Below are 24279 nucleotides of genomic sequence, written 5' to 3'. Positions count from 1 at the left end.
GAATGCTGGAAAGTAATCATTGTATGAATTGCCAGTCCCTTTTTAAAGCAATACCAAAAAATTCAATTTCATCTGCTTTTTGAACTACACTCCAATTACACTGTTCCTCCCCTGGGTTGACAGGGAATCTGAACTCTCCAGGGGCTTTGATGGAACCCAGAACAGGGAGAGGACTCAGACACGGTACAGGCAGGTGCTAATAGAGCCAGGAAGTGGAAGCTCGGACACATGTGCTGCCTTCTCTCAGGGAGGAAACAAGCACCCAAGTCCATTTACCACAGGTTTCAAATGTACAGGGTAGGGTACAGGGATGTACTTGCTGTGCTTAACACAGAATTACTACCTTGAGTACATCATATTTTAATATTCAGGGCATATTTGACTTTGCCATTTCTAAATATCATTCATCCATTTGTTCATTCACTCACTCTGTAAGTATGTCTTACATGTTTAAAATGTACAGGACAATATGTTTGATTTTTTGATATATGCCTGCTGGCCCTAACTGGATTGTGAACCCTTTCATAGCAGAGACACTGCACCTTATTTATCTTTCTATCCCAAGGCTCAAGGAGCTCTGGTGGTATAGTAGTTAAGGTATTTGATTGCTAACCAGAAGTTTGGTGGTTCAAACCCACCAGCTACTCCATGGAGATGAGGCAGTTGCTTCTGTAAAGATATTAAAACAACAACAACACTAAACTCACAGCCATCGAGTCAATTCTGACTCATAGCAACCCCTTTTGGGTTTCTGAGGTGGTAAATCTTTACGGAAGTAAATTGCCCAGTCTTCCTTCAGAGTGCCTGGTGGGTTTGAACTGCCAGCCTTCTGGTTAGCAGTGAAATGCCTTAAGCACAATGCCACCAGACCTTCTTTTTCTGTAAAGATATACAGCCTTGGAAACCCAGTGGCAGTCGCTGTGAGTCATAATCAACTTGATGGCAGAGTTTGGTTTTGATTTTATCCCAAGGCTGTAGAAGACACTCAACCAATGCAACACACGTGCATGGCATGAATGGAAAATGAGATGTAAGTAGCATGTGAGCTGTGCACGACCAATTTTAGAATGTTTGTTCCTATGTCTTGATCATCTTCAAACTAAGAATTTAAGTGGAATGTGAATGCAAATGTCATCTCTTTGAATACTGTATTTGGCAGAAGTGTCGTTTGACCTTCCATTTAGATTAAATATATAAATTATATGCTTATGTAAAAATAAGATAAGATCTACAACCTATATAAACTTTTCAGGAAGTCAAGGGTTTTGGTGAAAATAACAGTTTAAAATAGGATTTCTCTCAGCTTCAAATCCCCTTTCATATAGCAAAAGGAAATGAGCAAAGAAATCCAAACACACTGAAGCTTTCAGGGCCAAACATTTTGATTCAATATGTTCTGCTGTAAAATATTTGGCCTTGTTTGAATTTTTATTGCTGTATGTTCTCAGCCTATATTTAACTGTGAGAAACACAAATAAGAAAGAGAGAATGTGCAAAATGTTCTTTTCAAGTGCATGGCAGTGAATTTGAGAAAACATATATTAAAGGAACACTTTGTGTTTTGAACTTTCAGCCCCTTCTTTGAGACCTCCCTTGGCCAGATACTATGAAATATTTATTGAATGAAGGACTCTGCTTGCTTGGAGTGGAAACCCTTAAGGACCTCCTCTCAGGGCCACCTAAGATAAGCACCTTATTTTGTCATGCTTTCAAATAAAGTTTCTTTAATGCTCTGCCATTTTAATAGGTGAAATAAGATCTAATTAGAAAGGTTTATAATGAAGACATTCAATTTCCCAATCCCTTATTTGCTTAAATTAACTTTTTTTAAAATTGGGGTGTTCACTCTGGCATCAGCTCAATCCAGACTCTGTAATCAGCCAACAATCTGTGCCTCACAAAGGCTGGCGTCCTGAACTGCCAGATTCTTCCATCCATACAGTTCCCTTTTCCATGGGGTAATGCATTTTAATTGGTACCTCCCCACCAGTCCCTCTCATCTCCATCTGGTCAAATAAGCTCACTTTTTTGATTCAGCCTCAACATCTTGGCAGTTAACAAGAGGATAGACTTGCCACAATGGATAATCTTTAAGATGCACACAATCCCAAAATTAAAGGAATGAGTACAGATGGTATAATGAACGGCTTTCTCAAAATGGCTCATCTACAAAGTGGCTTTGTGTTCAAGTGTTTTAACACTACTCCCTTGGTCTAAACTGCAGATCCTGAGCAGCATCAGCATTGAAAACCCTGTGTTCTCTCAAGGAGCAAATTAGTAATGAAATATTTTGTCTCCAAGGACAATACAACATTTTGAAAGAGGCTAATTTTCAGCCTATTTCCACTGTTAAGATTAGGCCAGGTCTCTGGGTGGTGCAAATGGTTTGTGCTCAACTGCTAACTTTAAAGGGTTGAACTCATCCAGTGACTATGGAAGAAAGACCTGGGGATCTGGTTCTGTAAAGATTGTTGTTGTTGTTGTTGTTATGTGCCATCGAGTCGGCCCCTACTCATAGCGACCCCTCCTTGGGTTTCCAAGGCAGTATCACTACGGAAGTAGGATTGCCCAACCTTCCTTCCGAGGAGTGGCTGGTGGGTTTGAACCACCAGCCTTCTGGTTAGCAGTCAAGTGCTTTAGCCACTATGCTACCAGAGCTCCTAAGATTAGAGCCAAGAAGACTCCAAGCAGCAGTTTTTCTCTGTAACACATGGGATTGCCTTGAGTTGGAATCGATTCAACTTGATAGCAACAGGTTTTTTGATCAGGAAGTAGAATGGTGAAATAGTTAAGACTGTGGGCTCAGGAGTCAGGCTGGGTTCAAACCCTGCAGCTGTTCCTTATTACCTGGGTGATATTGGACAGTTACTAAACTCCTCGATGTCTGTTTCCCCATCAGTAAAACAGAGGTAATGTTAGTATTCACTTCATGAGATTATTGTGAAAATTAAATGACATAACATACCTGACATGATTAGCACAGGGCTTGGCTCATTTTTGCTCAAAATTACTATCTTTAGGCACAGTCAGTAGACCAAATTCCTTTGGCGGCAGAAAGGGAGGGGAAGACTGAGCCAGCCTTGAGGTTATTCCTCCAATAATCCCTTACTTTTTAAATGGTTTGTTCTTAACACTGTCCTACCAAGCAAAAGTGTAGCAGCAACTGAGATGACATGGTGAATTTGAGAGCAGTCTCATTTCTCTGAGACTTTGTGGTATACCTCAACAGAACGCTGCCTTTTTCAAATCCTGAGGGTCTTTGAGGTTGAAGTGAAGAATGCTTTCATGGCAAAATGACAAACACTGCTTTCTTGAAGTCTACATATCTGTACTGCATTGTTTCTTTTGCTCATTTCCCATTCTACATTTTCTTCCCCTGGCATATCTTACTCTTACTACCACTCGGGTGAGATACCATTCTCAGTGCAAAGCAGAGGAGATCAGGTCCACCTTAGGATGTTTGCGTGATTTAGGAGTCTACGGAAGGGGAAAGGCAACTAGAACATCAGGCTTCATGGATTCCTGTAAATCTGTGGGGCACAAACTGTTCTTAGCAGCAAATCGAGCCTCTCACCGGTTGCTTTTTCAGGGTTGTTACACATGAAGCACTGCCATGCTCCTGCTGCTTCGCTGAAGCCAAACACATCGAAGAATCTCACTTCTTCCAGATGGAGCTGTACCTGGTCCAGATCCTATGTCAGGAACACAGAGCACAAAGAACATAAGCTGATCTGCCTGCTCCATAGTATTCTGAGACGAGAAAAGGGAGTGGAATCAGGACAACTGATGCTTTATCTCAGTGCTAAAAACAAGAGGGAAGATAGAGAAAACCTTCTTGGCAAGCCTTGGAAAAGAACGATCATCACAAACGCTTTAATGGAGTCGGGAGGGCTCTTGAGTCCATAGGGAATGAACATGGTCTCTGGGCCTGGGTGTCAGTGGTAGGGAGTGAGTATTCAGAGCCTGAAGTGGCCCAGAATTTCCTTGCATCCAAGTGGCAACATGGTTGAAGGGGACACCGCTGGGGTACTTGTCTTTTTATGTATTTATACTTTACATAAAATTTGGAACCAATGATCTATATAAAAAATATTGTTATTTTTAGTATGTTGGCTTTGTAGTGGTCTGATGGAAAATATGGGGGAGGACTTAACCCCTTAGCCCTTGTCTCCAGCAGCGTTTTAATCTTATGCTTTATCCTAACATATAGATGTAAATTTTGCATTCTACTCCATAATATGGCTACATTGGTTTTAATGGGAAATAATGTCTTAAATTACTTATCAGTAAATTTTTTAACTTTTTTTTTCCTCCAATAGTTAAGTAGAATTGACACACCAAGAAGACGGCCAGGTTTTATGTGCCCTGTGGCATCTCGCCAATGTCCTGTTTAAGAGGCTTAGGAGAAAGGTTCCATTACACTGTAAATGGATAGAAAACTATTAGGCTAAGCAAATTAAATAGCTTTACTGTCCCCCTGGGGCTTTTCTGTTATGTACATGACTTGTATCCTGTGTTACAGGGTGGCCACAACTACACCCTTAAAAGGTTGCTTTTCTAAGAAGGTTTAATGTCCTTGCTAGCCTTGTACGTACACAACTCATGTATGTGTTCTTCTGTTGAGCTGTGATTTTTTTTCCCCTATCCTTTGGCCCACACACTTTATCTCCTACTTATAGTAGTAGTTCTTAACATCCCTAATTGCTGAGGAAGGTAGGTACCATTTTCACTGCTTACAATGAGTCTAAAATGAGGAATGGTCAAACGACTATGCAGATCCTGCTCCAAAGTTCCTGTTTTCTATGTCTACATTTCTTAGCAGAGGTGAGAAGCGTGGTAGACTAAAAGCTCATTGAGGGCAGAAACGTGCCTGTTTTGTTCACAACTGTATTCCAAAGTCTAATCAAGCATCCGGGATGGATTAATACTGCTGGTTTGAACTGTTTGGAAGATACTATAAAAATTCAGAGGAAATTATTTTTAGAGAACATTTTCACTTGCTGGAACATAAGCACACTGAGGTCAGGAAGGCTGTCTGTTGTATTGGCTGCCTGAAAGTGCCTGACGCATAAGCAAGCATTAAATAAATATTTGTGGAATAATGAAAGGTATACACTAGGACTAAACAAACAAACAAACAAAAAAAATCAGACAAACTCACTGCTGTCAAGTCATTCCCGACTCATAGCGACCTCTCCTTGGGTTTCTGAGGCGGTAACTCTATGGAAATAGATTGCTCAGTCTTCCTTCCGAGGAGTGGCTGGTGGGTTTGAACCGTCAGCCTTCTGGTGTAGCAATTCAAATGCCTTTAGGCACCACGTCAGCTACTTTATTAAGACCCTTATGGCTCATGCTTTGGGATTGGAAGATTCAGAGGCTCAGCACTCTGAATACAGCATTTTGAGTTGCTAACATTTAATATCATGTTACAGGCATTTCAATAGGCCCTGTATATGCAGGAATGCTGTTTTAGTAAAAGTGATTTAGAATGTGTTTAGTGTGAAAAACAGAGCCTGTCTTTTTTAAAAAACTACATTCCTCAAGATAAAAACTGAAGAAGCACCTGGGAGTTTTGCAGATTTCAAAGGATGAAATCTATATTAAAATTTATGGGGAAAAAAAGGCAGATGTTCATTAATATCAGTTTCAAAACTGCCAAATCTCTGAAGTCTGTACTTGGCCATTGGCATGCAGATCACTTTTATATTTCCCACACAATTAAAGATCAATTTTTCAGTCACCAAAAACACTACTAGCAAACAAAGTACCTAAAATAATGCTTAGGGGTTTCTTTAGTTTTTTCCTGTTCAGAGACCAAAATGTCCCAGGGTGTTGCCCGTAAGTCACATTTGTCGGCAAAAAGTTACTTGGAAAGTTTAAAACAGATGGTAAGTTACATCCCAGTGTTCAAGTTCTGAAGCCAAAGCAGGTTCACCTCTTCTGAGGATTTAGGTATTGTGCAAAGGGAACTGAATGTAGAAGATAGACAGTAGTTCTACGAAGTGCTTAAGATGGTAATAAGAGCCAAGTTGGTAATAAGAGCAGATGAAACATATGTAGTTCCAAATATTGGTTGTAAATCAAAGCAACATAAATCACAAAAGAAGCAAATACAAACTAACAACCAGTGATCCTTAAATTTTTGGAATTGTGACCTCTTAAATGTACTTGAGGTCAATATTTCTCTTTTCTGCTTATCTTTTCTTTACCCTCCTGAGTCTTGTAGGTTCCCCAGGATTTGCCCAAGAATTACTATGCAGTTTTTATTTTTTTTTTAAGACAAGAGAATGAAACCACAAACTTTCCTTGAGACAACTAGACACCAGAAGAGTCACAAAAATCATTCAGATCTAAGTGTAAGGAGAGTCACTCTCTGAGTGTTTCAATTTCAACGGGATAGTAGCAGACAGACTTTAGGGTAACTTCCAGTAATTCCCAACTTTTGGTGTTTGACCCTTTGTATAACTTCCTTCCCTTGAGTGTGGGAGGAACTTGTGACTGCTTCTAACCAAGAATAGAGCAGAGGCCATGGATGTCAACCCTATGATTATGTTCCTAAACACACACACACACACACACACACACAAAGAACCATCTTTCTAGCAGATAGATTTGAAGACACAAACTGCCATGTTGTGAACTGTCCCTGGAGAAGGTCACGTGGCAGGAAACCAGGAGTAACTCCGAGAACTTGAAGGCAGATTGCAACTTACAGCCAGTAGGAAAACAAGGCCCTTAGTCCTACAACCTCAAGGAAATTATATCTCTCAATAACCTGAGAAAGCCTGGAAGTAGACCCTCCCTGTTTGAACCTCCAATGAGAACATGTCTTAGCCAACACCTTGATTGCATCCTTGTGAGATCCTGGGCAGAGGACCCTGCTAAGCTATGCTGGACTCCTGACCCACTGAAACTGTGAGATACTAAATGTGTGTTACTTTTAGTTGCTAAATCAGTGGTAATTTGTTATTGGAAACTAGTAGAGAGATTGTGCTATGAAGAGAAAGGGAAGGTAACATCTTGTTGGCCAGATCTCAGTGAAAATCGTGATTCTACTTAAAGGAGTTACATCTCCCAATTGCACTCCAAATCAAGCCTCAATAAACCTCTAAGAATTTTGATGTTCAAAATATTTCTGTTGACTTAAAAAACCTACATGTAATCATAGCAAACATGCCCAAGCAAGGGTTTTTCTGATAAGCATTGTCTAATGCAAAAGGATAAAAGTCATTGGAAAACAAATGGTCTTTTAAACCAGTTGGTTAAATGACTGTTTCTCTAGTTTTAGAAGAAAAAAACATTGATAGGAGTAAGTATGTGGAAAACTATATAAAAATTCTCTTGCAAAGCCTCTTAGGGGTAAAACCAGCCAAGAGGCACAGAAAGATGAGAGGATATGGATTCTATAAAAGTGCAAAGTGACTTCTGGCTCTTATTAAGGTGGTCTATGTAGTATGAGAGGTGCTGTGAAGTAATTTTCCAGAAATCAGTGAAAGCACATACATCCAGAAGAACTTCGGGTTCTGGTACATTTAAACTCTGTTCTAACTCCATCTGTGGGTTAGTTACAGATACAGAGATAGGATTGCCTCATGTCCTCTGCGTGCCTCTGGTTAACAGAATCAGCTCGAGGCACATATTGCAATATTTCAACTATGTTTTAAGAAATGTAAGTGAGAATTTTTTTTTAAAACAATTCCCAATATTTTCACATAGCAGTTAGAACTTTATGTTTTTATGGCTATTACTAGTGCACATACTCTACCTCTGTGGAGTTCAGGGTGTGAAATAAACTTGCTGAAGAGAGAAAATTAACAATTTATGTCATTCTACATTGTATAGGCATAGTGTTTTGTAAGAATTACTGTACATTGGATGAATAAAGTAGCACAAGAGACTTTAAAGGATATCTATAATTTAATTTTTTATATTTTTGAATTTCTGAAAAATATTACTACTGAATTCAATTTGTAGCATCTACTATATGTCAGGACCCAGGGATAAAAAGATGAAAGAGATGAGGTCTTTGTATTCCAAGGAAGTGAGAAGGTAATTCATTGGGTCTACAGTATTCCTCACAAAGAAAAATTAGGATACCTCTTAATTTGTGTGTGATTATGATTGTTACTGAACTTCTTCTGCTGTGACTCTTTTGGCCTTCAACTGGATTGAAGCGCCTTAGCAAGAAGACTAACTTCTATATTATTCTGTAGCTTATGAAAATACTTAGTATAGCACTTTGCCCATAATAGATGTTCAATCAATTTTTAAAAAATGTTTACTAATTGAGGCACATAGGTCTTCTCTATAGTTTGTATCAATAGTAGGATTTAGGCATTCAATTTTCATGTCTATTCAACTATGACCATTGAGCCTTTACAGCATGTACTTATTTTAAAAACTATACCTACATCTCCATGGGTATTATAGTTACTCATTTTATCCAATTTTATTGAATAAAGTTTTTAGAATAATACCAGTAACAGAAGAAGAATGCTTGTTTGAATCCTTCAGTATGGCCTGTTGAGTGCTTATTGTCAAGACCCTTAGGTTTCCCAGATCAGCAGTTCTCAGGAAGAGCTGGCATCAGGAATCTCCAGGGCACTTCTTACAAACATCAGATCAGGTTCCTACCCTGAAAGCCTCACCCAGGGAGTTTGTGGTGGGGCTGGGCATCTGCATTTCTGGACAGGCTTCCTAGATGATTCTGATGTGCCCTGACTGGGGTAAAACACAGGAAAGCAACCCTACACCCTTGGACCGGATATAGAAATAGCTGATTTGTGCCCATTAATTGGCATGCGACACATTTGTACATTACATCTTCCTGTGCATATGCGCAGGAGCCCTGGTGGTGCAGTGTTTAAAGCGCTCGGCTGCTAACTGAAAGTTTGGCTATTCCAACCCACCAGCTGCTCTGCAGGAGAAAGATGAGGCAGTCTGCTTCCATAAAGATTGACAGCCTTGGAAATCCTATGAGGCAGTTCTACTCTGTCCTATAGGGTTGCTATGAATTAGAATTGACTCAACAGCAACTGAGTTGGGTATGTATGCTCATAGTTTTCCCTAATAGGTTGACTACACGTGACAAAATGTATAGTCTGGTTCCAAATGCACAAACTCCATTCTTGAAAATTAGAGACAAGTTACTATTCCAAATGGAGCAGTGTGGAAGGATGAGGATGAGGTTTGAAAATTGAACTTAGCCTATTTTGAAACTTGGCAGAAGGCTGAGATGTGTGTGGAAGGAGGAGGGTAACAAGTAAGAGACAGATTCTAAGCAGAGGCACTGAGTTTGTTAACATGATGAATTTACAGTGTGTTTCAGTATTCAACATGGATGTCACCTGTGCTTTGTTCTGTTGTCTCTTGGTTTTTTATCCCATATTAGTAAGGAAACTCTAGCTATGCGTGACTACGTGAAATCAATGGGCAGATTTCCTACTGTCACTGTTGTTGTTAGGTGCTGTCAAGTTGGTTCTGACTCATAGTGACCCTCTGTACAACAGAACAAAACACTGCCCACTACTGCATCATCTTTACTCGCTTGTATGTGTGAGCCCTTTGTTGCAGCTACAGTGTCAATCCAACTTGTTGAAGGTCTTCCTCATTTTTGCTAACTCTCTACTTTTCCAAGCATGATATCCTTCTATAGTGACTGTTTCCTCCTGATAACATGTCCAAAGTACACGTGATAAAGTCTCTCATCCTCACTTCTACTTCCAAGACAGATTCGTTTGTTCTGGCAGTCCACAGTATATACAATATTCTTCACCAACGCCATAATTCAAAGGTATCAATTCTGCTTTGGTCTTCCTTATTCATTGTCCAGCTTTTGCACACATGTGAGACAAGTAACAATATCATGGCTTGGGTTAGGTGCACTTAGTCCTCAATGTGACATCTGTGTTTTTTTTGTTTTTGTTTTTGTTTTTAACACTTTAAAGAGTTCTTTTGTAGGTGATTTGCCCAATGCAATGTCATTTAATTTCTTGACTCCTGCTTCCATGGGTGTTGATTGTGGATCTAAATAAAATGAAATCTTACTATTACTACAGATCACTAAATAGACTTTAGTCTCTTCTTCCCCTTGTTGGGTTCCAGTGTGGTGGGAAGAACCGAAATGGTTTACCCACAAGTATGGTCTGGCTTCAAGTGACTGGAACAACACTTGATTCATTTCAGAGAAAAGTTCTTTCATTTAAGAACTAACGAATATGATAGACTACATGATTTCATTGAAAAAGTCAAATATTCATGCTCACATAAGAATAATGAAAAACTAATCTGACTACAGAAGTTTGGTGATAAACAAGGCAAGAGTTTAAATAAAGCAGTTTAAGGGAAAGCTAACATAAGCATATGAATTGAGTAGAAATGAAGGTGGCACATTGAGTGAAGCTATATAACAAACTTTATAAATGGTTGATAAAACCCTAATTAATTTCTTTACAAATCCATTTTTTTCCCTTCTAAATTTCAGTCTCTTATGACCAGCAAGATATTTTTGTCAGGGTGGAAGTAAGAGCAAAGGACTACTGATGTTCAAAATTTCAAGGAAACCTTGGCCTCCTTACAATGGTGTGAAATGTAACCACCAGAACCACCAACAATGAAAGGCATCATTTACATATTCTTTCATACTGGAAAGCAGAGAATTTCAGTGGTCCCCCCACCCCCACCCCCTTTGGAAGTCAGGTGGTAAGATAATCATACTCTTCAGCTATACAGTTATAATCGGCAGTAAAGCCCATCTCTCATTCTCTTTATTTTTTCCCCTTTATTCTTGGTCCTACCTACATTCCCAGACTGCTCCTCACACCTCCCTTCTATGAAAGCACTCACTCTTTGGTGTTTGTTACATGTCTTTGAATAGGTATGTATCCTTGAAAAATATCTAGCAATGTTTAGTTATTTTTCATTTTCACAAATGATGCTATGCCATTGGCCTCATTCTGATTTGCTTGTTTCACTAAAGATCTCTGTGTGGTGTTTTGTATGTATTCAGTTTGTTACCTCCACTGCTGCAAAGCGATTTCATAGTATGCATTCCCTAGTGAGGGGCCTCACGGGTGCCTCCAACTTTGCACTTACATAAACTATGCAACAATGAATATTTTAATATGTGTCCACTCAGGGAAGTGAGCAAGAGTTTCTTTGAGATAATCACTCAGGTGTGGGATTGCTAGGTCAGAGTTTATCTGTAGAACTGAAGAGAAAATATTTTTATATTTATGCACAGTTAGGATTTTCCGGGTAAATTTTACTGATACTTGGGGCCTAGGCTAAAAGAACAAGCTGTAGAAGTTAATTAATGACTGATTAGAAAGTGGGAGACCATCTGGAAAGATTTATTGCCCCAGGGAGGTACAGCTATCCCTCACCTAAATAAATACCTAGGTTTATATTTTCAGGATCCCTTGACTACTGTATAGCTATGCATTTATATTTCAAGGAGGGCTGAGATCCAGGATCATAGAGACATCTATGTGTTACCAAGCTGGGGCACTAGTCATCTTCCATTCTAAAGAGCAAAAGGAAAAACCCGGAACCCTTCCCAAAGAGCAAAGACTTTTCTCTCCTCCCTTTTGTTGTCCCTCCCTTACATAAATACCTAGATTTGTATTTTTAGGGTTCCTTACTTACAGACCCCAGTACATAAAGGATGACATCTGGTCCTCATTGTATTGTTCCAGGGCTGAGAACAAGCAAACAGAACCCATGTGGTTATTTGTTTATTTGTTATAGGTAAGTAGTAGTATGCTTTGCTCTAGAAAACTTGTATTTGCTGAGACATTAAAAAAATTTAACAGTATTAACATGTTTAACTTCACTGGGTTCTGCCAAATTGCTTTCCAAAATGGCAGTCCAGTCTACACTTCAACCAGCAGAGTATGGGAATTTCCTTTTCCACACCAACTACTCTGGAAGAATACCATCCAATGCCCCTTTCTCATGTCTGAAATAGGCCTGCTTTTTGATAACCATCAACATATAAGTCTGATTGTATCAGGGGCTAGCAACAGTCTCCAATGACTTCCTAAACCATTGCTTCTTAAACCACAGGAAGAGGCAACCACACCTGTGGGAAGCATTGCATTTTTTTCCTCCATCTTCATTGCCTTTTGCTGGTGAGAAACATCCCAAGTTCTGGGAATCAGAAGACTTTTTATAAGTTACTATTATTTTAATACAAAAATGCATGTCAACATCTGGCCAGGGTCTAGTTTTATTATAAGAACTATAATTTTTGTTGATGTGTTTTCTACTTGCAGTAGTTACAGAGGGGCAAAATTGACCTTTTCCTTGACTTAGAGGGAAGGCACTATTTCCCATATTGTTGGAATTTCAATCATTGAACAGATAGAGCATAGTGCAAAGCACTGGTGAAGTTGGCATGATCAAGACAGACATGGAAAGTAAGTTGAACTACCTACCAGTAGACAAATGGATAAAATAAACTATGGTCTATTGATACAATGGAAAATTTTATAGATGTTAAAATGAATGAGCTAGCTCTGTGTGTGTGAATATAGGTGTATTTTTAAAATGCAATGTTAAGTTCAACAAGACAGAAAATAACAAATGCTGGTGTGGATGTGGAGAGATTGGGACTCTCAAACACTGAGGGTGGGACTGAAAAATGATACAACCACTGTAGAAAACAGTATAGTGATTCCTTAAAAATTTGGAAATAGAAATACCATTTGATCTAGCAATCCCATTACTAGGTATATATTCTAAAGAAGTGAGAGCTGGATGTACCAAATGTGAGTGACCAATATGGCAGCATTGAGGATGAGAAAGACATAGAGAGTTACATGGGCAGTACAGACAACAAATATGAACCCCTTTGCATATACAGTACTGAGTTGTCAGTGAAAGCAAACATGGGTATAGGGACGGATAGATGGGTGAACAGGCTGAACAATTGGGTGTGTCTAAATGGAGAGTGTATCCAAGATCATATATGGGGTTGGCAGACAATGGGCCTATAAGTTCATGTGAATGATGTAGGAGATCCTACATAAAGAGGGAGAACAAAGTGGTACAAAACTCAAAATTGTTTGGAGGCGAAAAAAAAGAAGGTGGGGACCAGGTTTGCTGGTCCAATGGAGCCTGGTGTAACCACTGAGACTATGGCCCCTAGTTGCCCTTCAGGTCTGGAATTGAACCCACAACTGTGGTTTCCAGCCAAACAAAGTACAGGCATGTGAGTTGAATGTTTACCTCAAGTAGACACACGCCCTGGAGAGAACAATCAAGGGAGAAGGAAGGGCTGCTTATGCACAGGGAGATAGCTCAGGGTGCAGAAGAGTATGAAGGGATGGACACTGGGAGGAGGTAACTATGGGGAGGAAGTGGGAGGGGAGCTGCTGCATTGTAAATTTTGGTCAATGACATGAGACAAAGTATATGTGAACTGCTGTATGAAAAGTGAATTTACTCTGTAAATCTTCACCCAAATCCCAATAATAAAAAAAAAAAAAGAAGTGAGAGCTGGGACACGAACAGATATATGCACACCCATGTTCATCACAGCACTACCACGATAGCAAAAAGATGGAAACAATCTAAGTACTCATCAATGGAGGAATGGATAACCAAACTATACTACATATACACAATGGAATACTATGCAACATTAAAGAATAAGGTAGAATTCACAAAACACTTCATAATGTGGATGAACTTTGAGGACATTATGCTGAGTGACATAAGTCAATCACACAAAGACAAATATTGTAATAGTTCACTATTACAAAAAGTCAAGGAAAAATTTACATATGGAAGGAAATGTTCTTCGTTGGTTACTAGGGATGGGAGGGGAAGGAGGGAAAATTGATAGATAGGTAAGAGACAAGTATTGAGCGGGTGGCCAATACAATAGCATTAAGGAAAGGAAGATGCGTAGAGGTGCGCAAGAGGTACCAACAGCAAAGATAAATACTTTTACATACACACTACTGCATTATCAGTAATAACAGACATTAATCTATGGGTGGATACATAGGTAGACAGGCTAAATGATCAAGTATGTCTAGGCAAAAAGGAATTTACTCATGACCATATATAAGTTTGGCGTATGCTATTTCTGCATATGCATTTGTATGTGCTATAAGGATGTTCTGGTAGCATAGTGGCTAAGACACTTGCCTGCTAACCAGATGGCTGGCGGTTCAAACCCACCAGCCACTCCTCGGAAGGAAGGTTGGGCAATCCTACTTCCGTAGTGATACTGCCTCGGAGGAAACCCAAGGAGGGGTCGCTATGAGTCGGGGCCGACTCGACGGCACATAACAACAACAATAACAACAATAAGGATGTTATATGTATAATAGAACTAATGGGAGAAAAGTTATAATAACTTCTTAACCACAGCCAAATACCCTGACGGCATGAGTCACTGGGCCCCACAGGATTGGAACCATTGTTGTGGGGACATTAAGCTCCATTGGCATAAGATACCATACAAAAACATTGTTCTACTTTGGTGAATAGTGACTGAGGTCTTAAAAGCTTGCAAGCAGCCATCTAAGATGCAACAATTGGTCTCTCCTCATCCAGAGCAAAGAAGATTGAAGAAAACTAAAGACACATGGAAACAATTAGTCCAAGGGACTAGTGGACCATGGGAATCTCAGCCTACACGACCCTGAGACCAGAAGAACTAGCTGGTGTCAACCACTCGGAAAAGGATCAAAATAGCAGATTCTCGACAGAGTGGGAGAAAAAATGTGGAACAAAACTCAAAATCATAAAAAAGATCAGGCTTACTGGTATGACAGAAACTGTGAAACCCCCAGGACTATGGCCCTAGTCAATCTTGGATCCTGGAACTTAACTTACTCCCGAAGCTTCCAACCAAACCAAAGACAGATGTATAAGGCGAACATTGACACCAGGTAGATACACTCCTAGAACAATCAAACAAGGGAGATCAGAAGTGCACTTATTTGCACCCGGAGAAAGCTCAGAGGGCAGGAAAGCATAGGAAAGAAGGACACAGGGAAGAGGTAACCACAAGGAGGAAGTGGGAAGAGAGCTGTTATATTATGGGGACTGCAATCAATATCATGAAACAAAATGTGTATGGAAAATGAATTTGCTTTGCAAACTTCCACCCAAATCACAATAAAAAATATGTAATGTAAGTATGGAAAGCATATTGCAAAACACACTTGCAATATGAAAACATTTAGGTAAAAATTTTTGGTGATAGTACAAAAACACCCATGGTAAAAATGCACATCAATCTTAGGAGAATATTTATAACAGTTTCATTCTTTTTTAAAAGGGAGATATTTGAAGCCAATGTGGAAGAAATGTAAACATCTCTTCTGTCTTGTGGTGGTAATGGGTATCATATTTCTGTATGTCTCTAAACTTGTGAGCTATTTCATAATTTAATGAAAATAAAAGTGGGGCAGAGAACATAGTTCAGGGGAGCAGAGACTGGCAGGGGCTAGACTCTTAGAGGGAGAAATCTTCTGAGTCTGTGAAGGGTTTCCCTGGCCCCTTAAACCCCCATAGAGAAGCCTCCTTATTTTGCCTTATTTGGCTTTGGTAGTGAAAGCCATTAAAGGACCATCTTTTTCTCCTGAATTTTGCACTTATTCTTGTCAAAAGACTCCATATTAGGCTTTTTTTTTTTTTTTTTTAAATCTTGCTCTTCAAATTGGGAACTAAAGAGATAAGCATGAAATACAAACGGTTTGAAACATGTTGCATTATTTTGTTACCCCAAACACAAATAAACCTTAAGCATGAGGACTCCAAGTTCTATTGCAGAGGAATGTCATAGAATGTGTTAACTGACACAGGTGATTCTTAGAAATAAGACTTATTTTTTTCCTTTCCCTTTTCCTTTTGGGAGCTAGAAGACCTGGGTTTGAGCCCCACTTGCATCATTACCTGGCATTTCTTAGGAAAACACTTCAATTTTTCTGTGCTTCCAATGCCCTCACCAACCAATCTGTGGAATGCCTGGGATCCCCAACCTGCCTACTTCACAGAGTTGCTGCCATTCATCAATTTATAGATAATAACTCTGCTTTGTAAACTGCAGAGAAATAATAAAAAGTAGTGATAATGATGATGATGATGATGGTTGGAATAAAACAAGACAAAAGACTTCTTTTTATGCACATAAAATATAGTTTCTTTGTCTCTTAGCTTGATAAATATATGGAAATGAAATGAATGTCCTGCTTAAGAAACACTGATGTCAGGTACCTAAGAAACATACTTAGTTTTCTAAAAGCAAGCAATATACTTATATGCCTGCTTTTGTTAGTTTGTTGTGAAACCTAGAAGCATTGGACATAATGAGATGCAAACATAGAAAGATGTAATGCAACATGAATATTTGAGAGGGGAGTAATGATATGTGCATGTTTGATGGGGCCATAATGAGATGTACAAATACAAGTGTATATAGAAATGCATGGATAATGGTGTAATGAGATGCACAAATGGATGGGTGTAAGGATAAAGGCATTTAGGAGGGGTGCAATGTGATTTATAAATGGAAGCATTAAACTGGGGGGGCAGGTTGTAATAAGAAGCAGGGAGAAAGAATGCAGTGCTATGCATGAATGGAGGAGTTAATAGCATGTGCATGGTGAGGCTATAATGAGATAAAAATGGAATGGCATAATGAAGTTCACAGATGGAAGGGGGTAATGAGCTGTGTAGAAAGGAGGGAATAATGACAAGCATAAAAGGAAGGATTTAATACTGTGAATAAAGAAATGGGCATAAAAAGATGTGGGGACTGAAAGGAGAAACAGAAAAAAAGACATTGGGGAAGGGATGGGAAATGACAAGGTGGGCAAATGGAGAACGCTAATGAGATGCTGAAAATAAAGGGTGCAACTCAGTGTGCCTGTTTAGGGAATAATTAGACACACATACAGAGGAGAATAATGAGGTGCCAGGGCTATGGTCAGACGTAGACTATTGCATCCAGTTCTTACTATGGAGGTGAAAACTGGAAAAGATTCAGAGCAGAGTTCCAAAGATATCTAAAATTGTTATAAAGCCAGGCAAGAGAAAACTAAACACGTAATTTAATCAAGACTTGCTGTTTATGAAGTAGTAGTTGTATGGTTTTACAGCTGCTGTTTATGGGGCTCTTACTCTGTGCCAGGTACTATGCTGGGTGTTTAACTAAATGCAGCACCTCCTTTCGCCTTCCTAACAATGCTGTGAGGGAGGTGAATGTGCTCTTAGTTTGTAGATGAGGAAATTGAGGCTCAGTGAGGTTAACAGACTGGCTTAGGTTCCCAGAGTGAATCTGGTGGAGGATGTGACTCAGCCAAGCCAGTTGGATTTCATGGTAATAAGACACACCAACTTTTCCCTTGTTCATAAGGGTAGTTTCAGGGATCCCTTGCCTCAGAATCACTGGGATCTCTTGTCAAAGATGCAGATTCCTAGGCCTACTCCCAATTGCTAGCTCTGAAGAAGCCCCAGAAATTTGCATTTCTAAAAATTGTCATACAACATACGTAACAAAATTTACTATTTTAACCAGTTTTGAGAGTACAGACATTCTACACCCACTGAACAATCACTTCCCTTCTCCTCATCACCTGGTAACCTCGACTCTGCTTTCTGTCTGTGTATTTGCCTATTCTAGGTTCTTCATGTAAGTGGAATAATACAATATTTGTCCTTTTGTGTCAATCTATCTTTCCAACAAATGATGTTGAGAGAACTAGATATCTACATGTAAAAGAATAAACTTGGACTCTTATCTTACATTAGATGTAAAAATCAGCTCAAAATAGACCAAAGATCTAAATCTAAGAGCTAAAACTATAAAACTCTTGGGGGAAGACTCCATGAACCTGGATGTAGCAATGGACCTATGTCAATGAAAGCACAGGTAATAAAGGAAAAAAATAGATAAATTGTACTTTCTAAAAATTAAACACTTCTGTGCATCAAAGTACCTTATCAAGAGAATGAAAAGACAACCCACAGAATAGGAGAAACATTTTGGTAAGCATATATCTGATAAGTGATTAATTAATATCCAGAATATATAAAGAACTCCTACAACTCAACAACAACAAATAAAAACAAACAATCCAATTTAAAAATGCACAAAGAGATTGAGAAAACATTTCTCCAAAGGAAATATACAAATGGCCAATAGCACATGAAAAGATGCTCAACATCATTAGTCATTAAAAGAAAAACCAAACCCACTGCTTTCTAGTGATCCTTCATCAGTGATCTTCATGATCATTGGTGTGCTTGGGTTCATTTTGTGGCCATTGTGTCAATAGGATGGCTATTTTCAGAAAAAAGAAAAATAGTAAGTGTTGGCAAGGATGTAGAGAAACTGGAACACTCATCCATTGCTGCTAGGAATGTAAAATGGTGCAGCTGCTGTGTAAAACAGTTTGGAAGTTCCTCTAGAAAGTTAAACATAGAATTACCATAAACCAAAACCAAACCCACTGCCATTGAGTTGATTCTGACTCACAGTGACCCTCACTGGGTTTCCAAGGAGGTAAATCCTTATGGAAGCAGATTGACCCATCTTCCTTCCTTGGAGTGGCTGGTAGGTTTGAACCACCAACCTTCTAGTTTGCAGTCAAATGCCTTAGGCACTCTGCCACCAGAGCCCACATGACCCAACATTTCCACTTTTAGGTACGTACCCCAAGGGCTTGAAAGCAGCAACTTAAATAGGCACTTGTAACAGCAATGTTCATAAGAACGTTATTTTAACAAAGTCTCTAGGAACCATGTGCCTTGGTCTGGGAAATACTAGGCTAAACCAGTGCTAGAGTAAGTGATACTTTAATGTTGCCCATCAGTTCTGATGAGGGATCATGAAGAAAGGCGCTTACCTGCAGCATGATGAATTCAGGTTGCCTATAAAGGGAACTGTCTATTGAAAGAAAGAAAGAATTATCAGACTCTGGTATGAGGCATCAAACGATTCTGTGGACTGTCATTTAGCAGACTTCTTTTTTTAAAAAATGTCCTGAACCTTCAGATTGGTCTTCAGTAAAACACAAAATTATATTAAAAGTGACGTAAAAAATGCACTGAAAATAATTGGACTCTAGGAAATATTTTTTTTTACCGAATTAAAAATTGATGATTATTCCAGACTAGAAGCCTGAAGGGGAAGAGTGTAATATGATCCTAGAATCAAAAGCTTGTCAATCCACAGGCTATTTCCAGGATCCTTGATATAAAAGCAAATACTCACACTGATAGATCTTTCTTGATATACGTAGTATTGAGATAGCAAAATTGTTATGATTTTGTTTTTTAGATAAAAACTGGAATAAAAACTTATTCTTTGAAATAAGTATTACGGAGCATCTGCTCAAAATTCTGCTAGAAATCTCTTTAGAGATTGTTTTCAGAGTGCATTCACAAGCTACACAAGAGAACAAGATTCACTATGTTAGCAAAATCCTGTTTTCAATTTGGAAACATATTACTCAATTTGAATAATCGTTTCTTTCATAAGATACCTGGATCTGAATACATTTTTGACTATTTGTGAAAATAAAATTTATCCTCAAATGAAACCTTTGTCATGATTGAGAATACAGTACCACAAAACATTTATCAAATAGCTACTCTGTCGCAGGCTGTGGTAGGTGCTGGGGGATACAGACATGAATAGGGAGACCCTGATCTTACAGCTTTTGAGAAGCACAAAGCAAACTCTTCTGAAATATATTGGCTGCTATATTGACATAGGGAGCTCTGGTGGTGTAGTGCCTAAGGCATTTGAGTACTAAACAGAAGGCTGGAGGTTCAAACCCACCAGCCACTCCTCAGATGGAAGATTAGGCAATCTACTTCTGTAGAGATACCGCCTCGGAAACCCAAGGAGGGGTTGCTATGAGTCTAATCCGACTCCATGGCAGTGCGTTTGGTTTTTGATATTGACATACAATGACTTCATATTTGGTAAAGTATGTATGTGTGTGTGTATATATATATATATATATATATACACACACATCTCCATTGCCATAGAGTCAGTTCTGACTTGTGATGATCCTATATGTAACAGAGTAGAACGTAGACCTGCTTCATATGGTTTTCTTGGATATACTGTTACAGAAGCAGATTGCCAGGACTTTCTTCTGTGGTGCTGGTGGATAGGTTCAAAGCACCAAGTTTTCAGTTAGTAGTTGAGTGTAAACTGCTTGAACCACCCAGAGAGAGACTTCGGTAAAGTCAGCAAACATGAAAGAAATTCTCAATAAAATGGGTTGCCACAATAGTTGCCACAATGGACTTAAACATACCAAAGACCATGGAGAGGGTGCCGGCCCTGGCAACACTTTGTTCTGTTCTACATAAGGTCACCGTGAATTGGCACTGCCTTGATAACAATTTACAACAACAAAATGTATTGAAATATGCATGAAGGGCTATGGGGACATGACTGAAAGGGTCATTCATTTCGTTTGGAGAGGTCCTGCAAAGGAAGTGCAGTAAAATAATCCTAGTTACTATTTAAGGAGCCCTAATGGCACAATGGTTAAGCTCTCAGCTGCTAATTGAAAGGCAGTTCAATTCTACTTAGTAGCTCCATGGGAGGAAGATTCGGTGATCTGTTTCATAAGGATTACAGTCAAGAAAACCCTACAGGGCAGTTCTATTCTGTCATGTAGGTAGGCATGAGTCAGAATCGACTCAATGGCATACAACAACATACTACCACTTACTGAGCCCTTACTGTGTGGCAGTCACTCTCCCAAAGATTTTACATGCATTATTTCTTTTAAATCTTCCAGCATCCCTGTGAAATAAATACTATTATTTTCTGCCACTTGTTAGCAAAGAAGACAAAGAGCAGTTAAATAAAAGCACTGTTACCAGCATGAGGTGGAGCCCAGATTCAAACCCAGAAAATTTAACTCTAGGTCCCAAACTTCTAACCACCATACTTGGACATTGCTTGCAAAAAGGTGTTATTGTTCTAATAGTTTAGCACCCAGCACTTGTAAGCATTCACACAATATCCATTATCCATGACAGCAGCAAGGGATAAAGAGAAAGGTTTTCTCCATGCACTGATCACTGAAAAAAAAGAACCTACAGCATTATTAGATGAGAACAGACATTTTAGAGGGACGGCATACCTCTGTTCCCCCAGGAATAGAGGTATTTCATCAACTGTTTTCTATAGCCAATTTTAAAAAAACTTCCTTGACTGATGCAGAACATCTGGCTGCCTGTGAAGGAATGTTCACTGTACAGTAGTAAAATTGACATGCTTCATTATAGGACAGTCTGGCTTGTGAAACATGAAGGAAATTCAATATATGTGATAAACCAGAATTTAAGCTAAGTTGAGAAAATATTTCTAGTCCAATTTTATTTTATTTAAAAAGTATGTACAATATAAGTATAGAATATGTGGATGCATTAATTAGCCAAGTGGAAGGGTAATGATTTTCTAAGAGGGTTGGAGGATTTAAAAACAAAAACTATAAAACAACAGACCAGCATATAACAATGGAAACAAAGCTACTGTTTAATAGCTAATGGAACTGTCATTTTATGTTTAACATGCTTGCTAAATCATGTGCAATTATTTAATATAATGGGTTATGTGTACAGAATTGTTTAAGTGAAGGGTCCTGATTTATAGCCATTATGGGAAAGATGTGAATCCAAATGAACCTAGAGACAAGTATTTAGGGAGACAGAGCTTAGAATTTGGCTGGCCTTCCAAATTTAGTGGTCCTAAGGCACCAATTAAAGTCATGCTTGTAACTGTCTCCAGAGAATTTGTCAGTTCTCTCAAGGACTGTTTTCACCTTCAAACCTCTCTTACATTAATCCCCGATGAACTATAACACGGCTATGGGGGTTCAATGTGAGTCCACTGGTACTATATAAACTATGAGCAAGAGTCGTCTCGTGCTGAAGCTAACCCTTTCCCTGTGCTGTCTAGCATCACCCTGCGGCCATTGTCTGTCTCCTTAACCTTGGCCGGTGGAGTGATGAATGTGCTGGTGCTGTTATTTCCAAAAGGAATATTAGAGTATATGTTGGGACTGGAAGGGAAAGTAGAGGAGTCTTGTTAAGAGAAACTTGGCACAGGTCCATCGTCTTCTTCATTCAGAAGAAACTTTGCTTTTCTCTGGCCTCTAAAGATCATCTATCTGTTTCCCAAATTGGTTTCCCCAGGTGCAGACTCTGCCTCTTCAGTATTTCACGTCTTTCCTTTGGACCAAAATATTTGCCTTTTATCTTCTCAAACAAATCTACCCTACCTTGAAACCATTATTACATTCACTGCTGGAGAAAATCATACCTTTATTTTACTACAAATCTATAATTTCTCAGATTTCAAATGGGTGCTCCTCATTTCTAATTAATTCATAGCTCCTTTCTCTGAGACTTCTATTTCAGACCTTCTCTTTCCTCAGACTTCTTACATTCCATCCCTCCTTCTCCTGCCCTGCTCTGAGTCAATGGCCTCTCCTCTTATTTCATGGAAAAAGTTGAAAAATCATTATATATATATATATATATATATATATATATATATATACACACACACACATACATATATATACACACACACACATATATATATTTGTTTTTGTTGTTGTTTACCGTCGAGTCGCACCCGACTCATAGTGACCCCTCCTTGGGTTGCCGAGGCAGTATGACTACGGAAGTAGATTGCCCCATCTTCCTTCCGAGGAGTGGCTGGTGGGTTTGAACCGTCAGCCTTCTGGTTAGCAGTCAAGTGCCTTAGGCACTATGCTACCAGAGCTCCTATATATATATATATAGCAAGGTATTGCAAGGATTGTGATATATATAGCAAAGTATTGCAAGGATTGTGAGGCTGGCACTGGACCGGGTAGTGTTTCATTCTGCTGTGCACAGGGTTGCTCTGAGTTGGAGACAACTCGACAGCACCTAACAACAACAAAAATTCACTCATCAAAAATCTACTAATTGACCTGGGTCTGTTGTACACAGTTACTTTTTCTCTCACCTATGTCATCAAGCTCTCCCTTTCTCCTGCATCATCCTAACAACTTACAAACATGCTCTGGTGGCATCCATCTTAAACATTTCCATACTCCCTGTGCTTCCTCGCCCACTCAGCACCAAGCTTCTGAAACAACTCTTTAGGCAGTTTTTTCTTCTTCATTCCTCCTCTTTCATCCTTTAGCCCACTGCTGGCTGGCCGGAGAAATCCATTTGAACAGCTTTTTCCAAATTGCTCAATTGGATGGATACTTTTCCTTGATCTGGCAGTTGCATCCCACACACTTGCCTTCTCTCTCCTTGTTGAAAGGTCTTAATTTCTGTGGCCTTACACTTTCTGGGTTTTCTTTGTCTCTTGGCTGCTCTCTGGACTCTGGCTTAAGCTGAGTCCTTTCCTCTGTATATTATCTTCCTAGATTGCTTTAATCTTCTCTTGGCTTTCACCACCTCTATGCTGATGATGTCCTCAGTTATATCTCTGATCTAAGCCTCTTCCCACAAGAATATCCAACTGTCTACTGGGCAATTCCATTGGGACATCTCAGAGACATTTTATCCAAAAGTCTTGCTTCCCAGCCCTGTCTTCTACCTACTTGCCCACCTTCAGACCTAGTTTATTCCCTGTTTCCCCCATGCTAATAAACGATAAGACCAGGCCAGAAACTCAGCATTATGTTTGATTTCTCTCTTTGTCTGATCCATTAACTATGTCATTTTCACTTCCAGAATTTCTATCTAATATTTCCATTTATTTCTACCTCTAGCAGGGCCACCCAAGTTCAAGCTACTCTCTTCTGTTACCTTAATTCAATAATAATCTCCTTGCTGATCACCCTGATTCTATTTTTGCCCCTTTCTCATTTGGCATCCATATTAGTAGACTCTGTGATTGATTTATACATTTTCTGTATCAATTTCTTCTTATTGTGGTAAAAATATAAATAACATAAAATTGACCATTTTAACCATTTTTGAGTGTACTATTCAGTAGTGTTAATTACATTCATAATGTTTTGTAATCATCATTTCTATTTCCAAATCATTTTTATAATCCCAAACAGAAACTCTTTACACATTAAGCAATAACTTCCTATTACCCCTTTCCCCCAGCCCCTGGCAACCTCTATTCTACTTTTTTTCCCCCCACAAATTGCTTATTCTAGATACTTCATATAAGTGAAATCATACAATGTTTGTCATTTTGTGCCTGGCTTATTTCATTTGGCATAATATTTTCAAGGTTCATCCATATTGTAACATGTATCAGAA

The 24279-nt window shown here is 39.0% G+C and overlaps 1 protein-coding gene across 1 annotated transcript in view; it reads right to left on the bottom strand.

The window, feature by feature from the left end:
* Window positions 1-24279, bottom strand: part of VEPH1 (ventricular zone expressed PH domain containing 1) — a 407512-nt gene that overhangs the window by 48107 nt on the left and 335126 nt on the right. Inside the window, exon 11 of the mRNA XM_007943547.2 lies at window positions 3575-3692. Coding sequence (XP_007941738.1) covers window positions 3575-3692 — 118 coding nt within the window. The remainder of the gene's footprint in view (window positions 1-3574; window positions 3693-24279) is intronic.

The sequence above is a fragment of the Orycteropus afer genome, unplaced genomic scaffold, assembly GCF_000298275.1.
Source record: "Orycteropus afer afer isolate SDZICR_OR568_19922 unplaced genomic scaffold, OryAfe1.0 scaffold00109, whole genome shotgun sequence".
Lineage (NCBI taxonomy): Eukaryota > Metazoa > Chordata > Mammalia > Tubulidentata > Orycteropodidae > Orycteropus > Orycteropus afer.
Note: the sequence above shows the minus strand (reverse complement) of the source record. Positions and strands in the feature narration are given on the sequence as shown.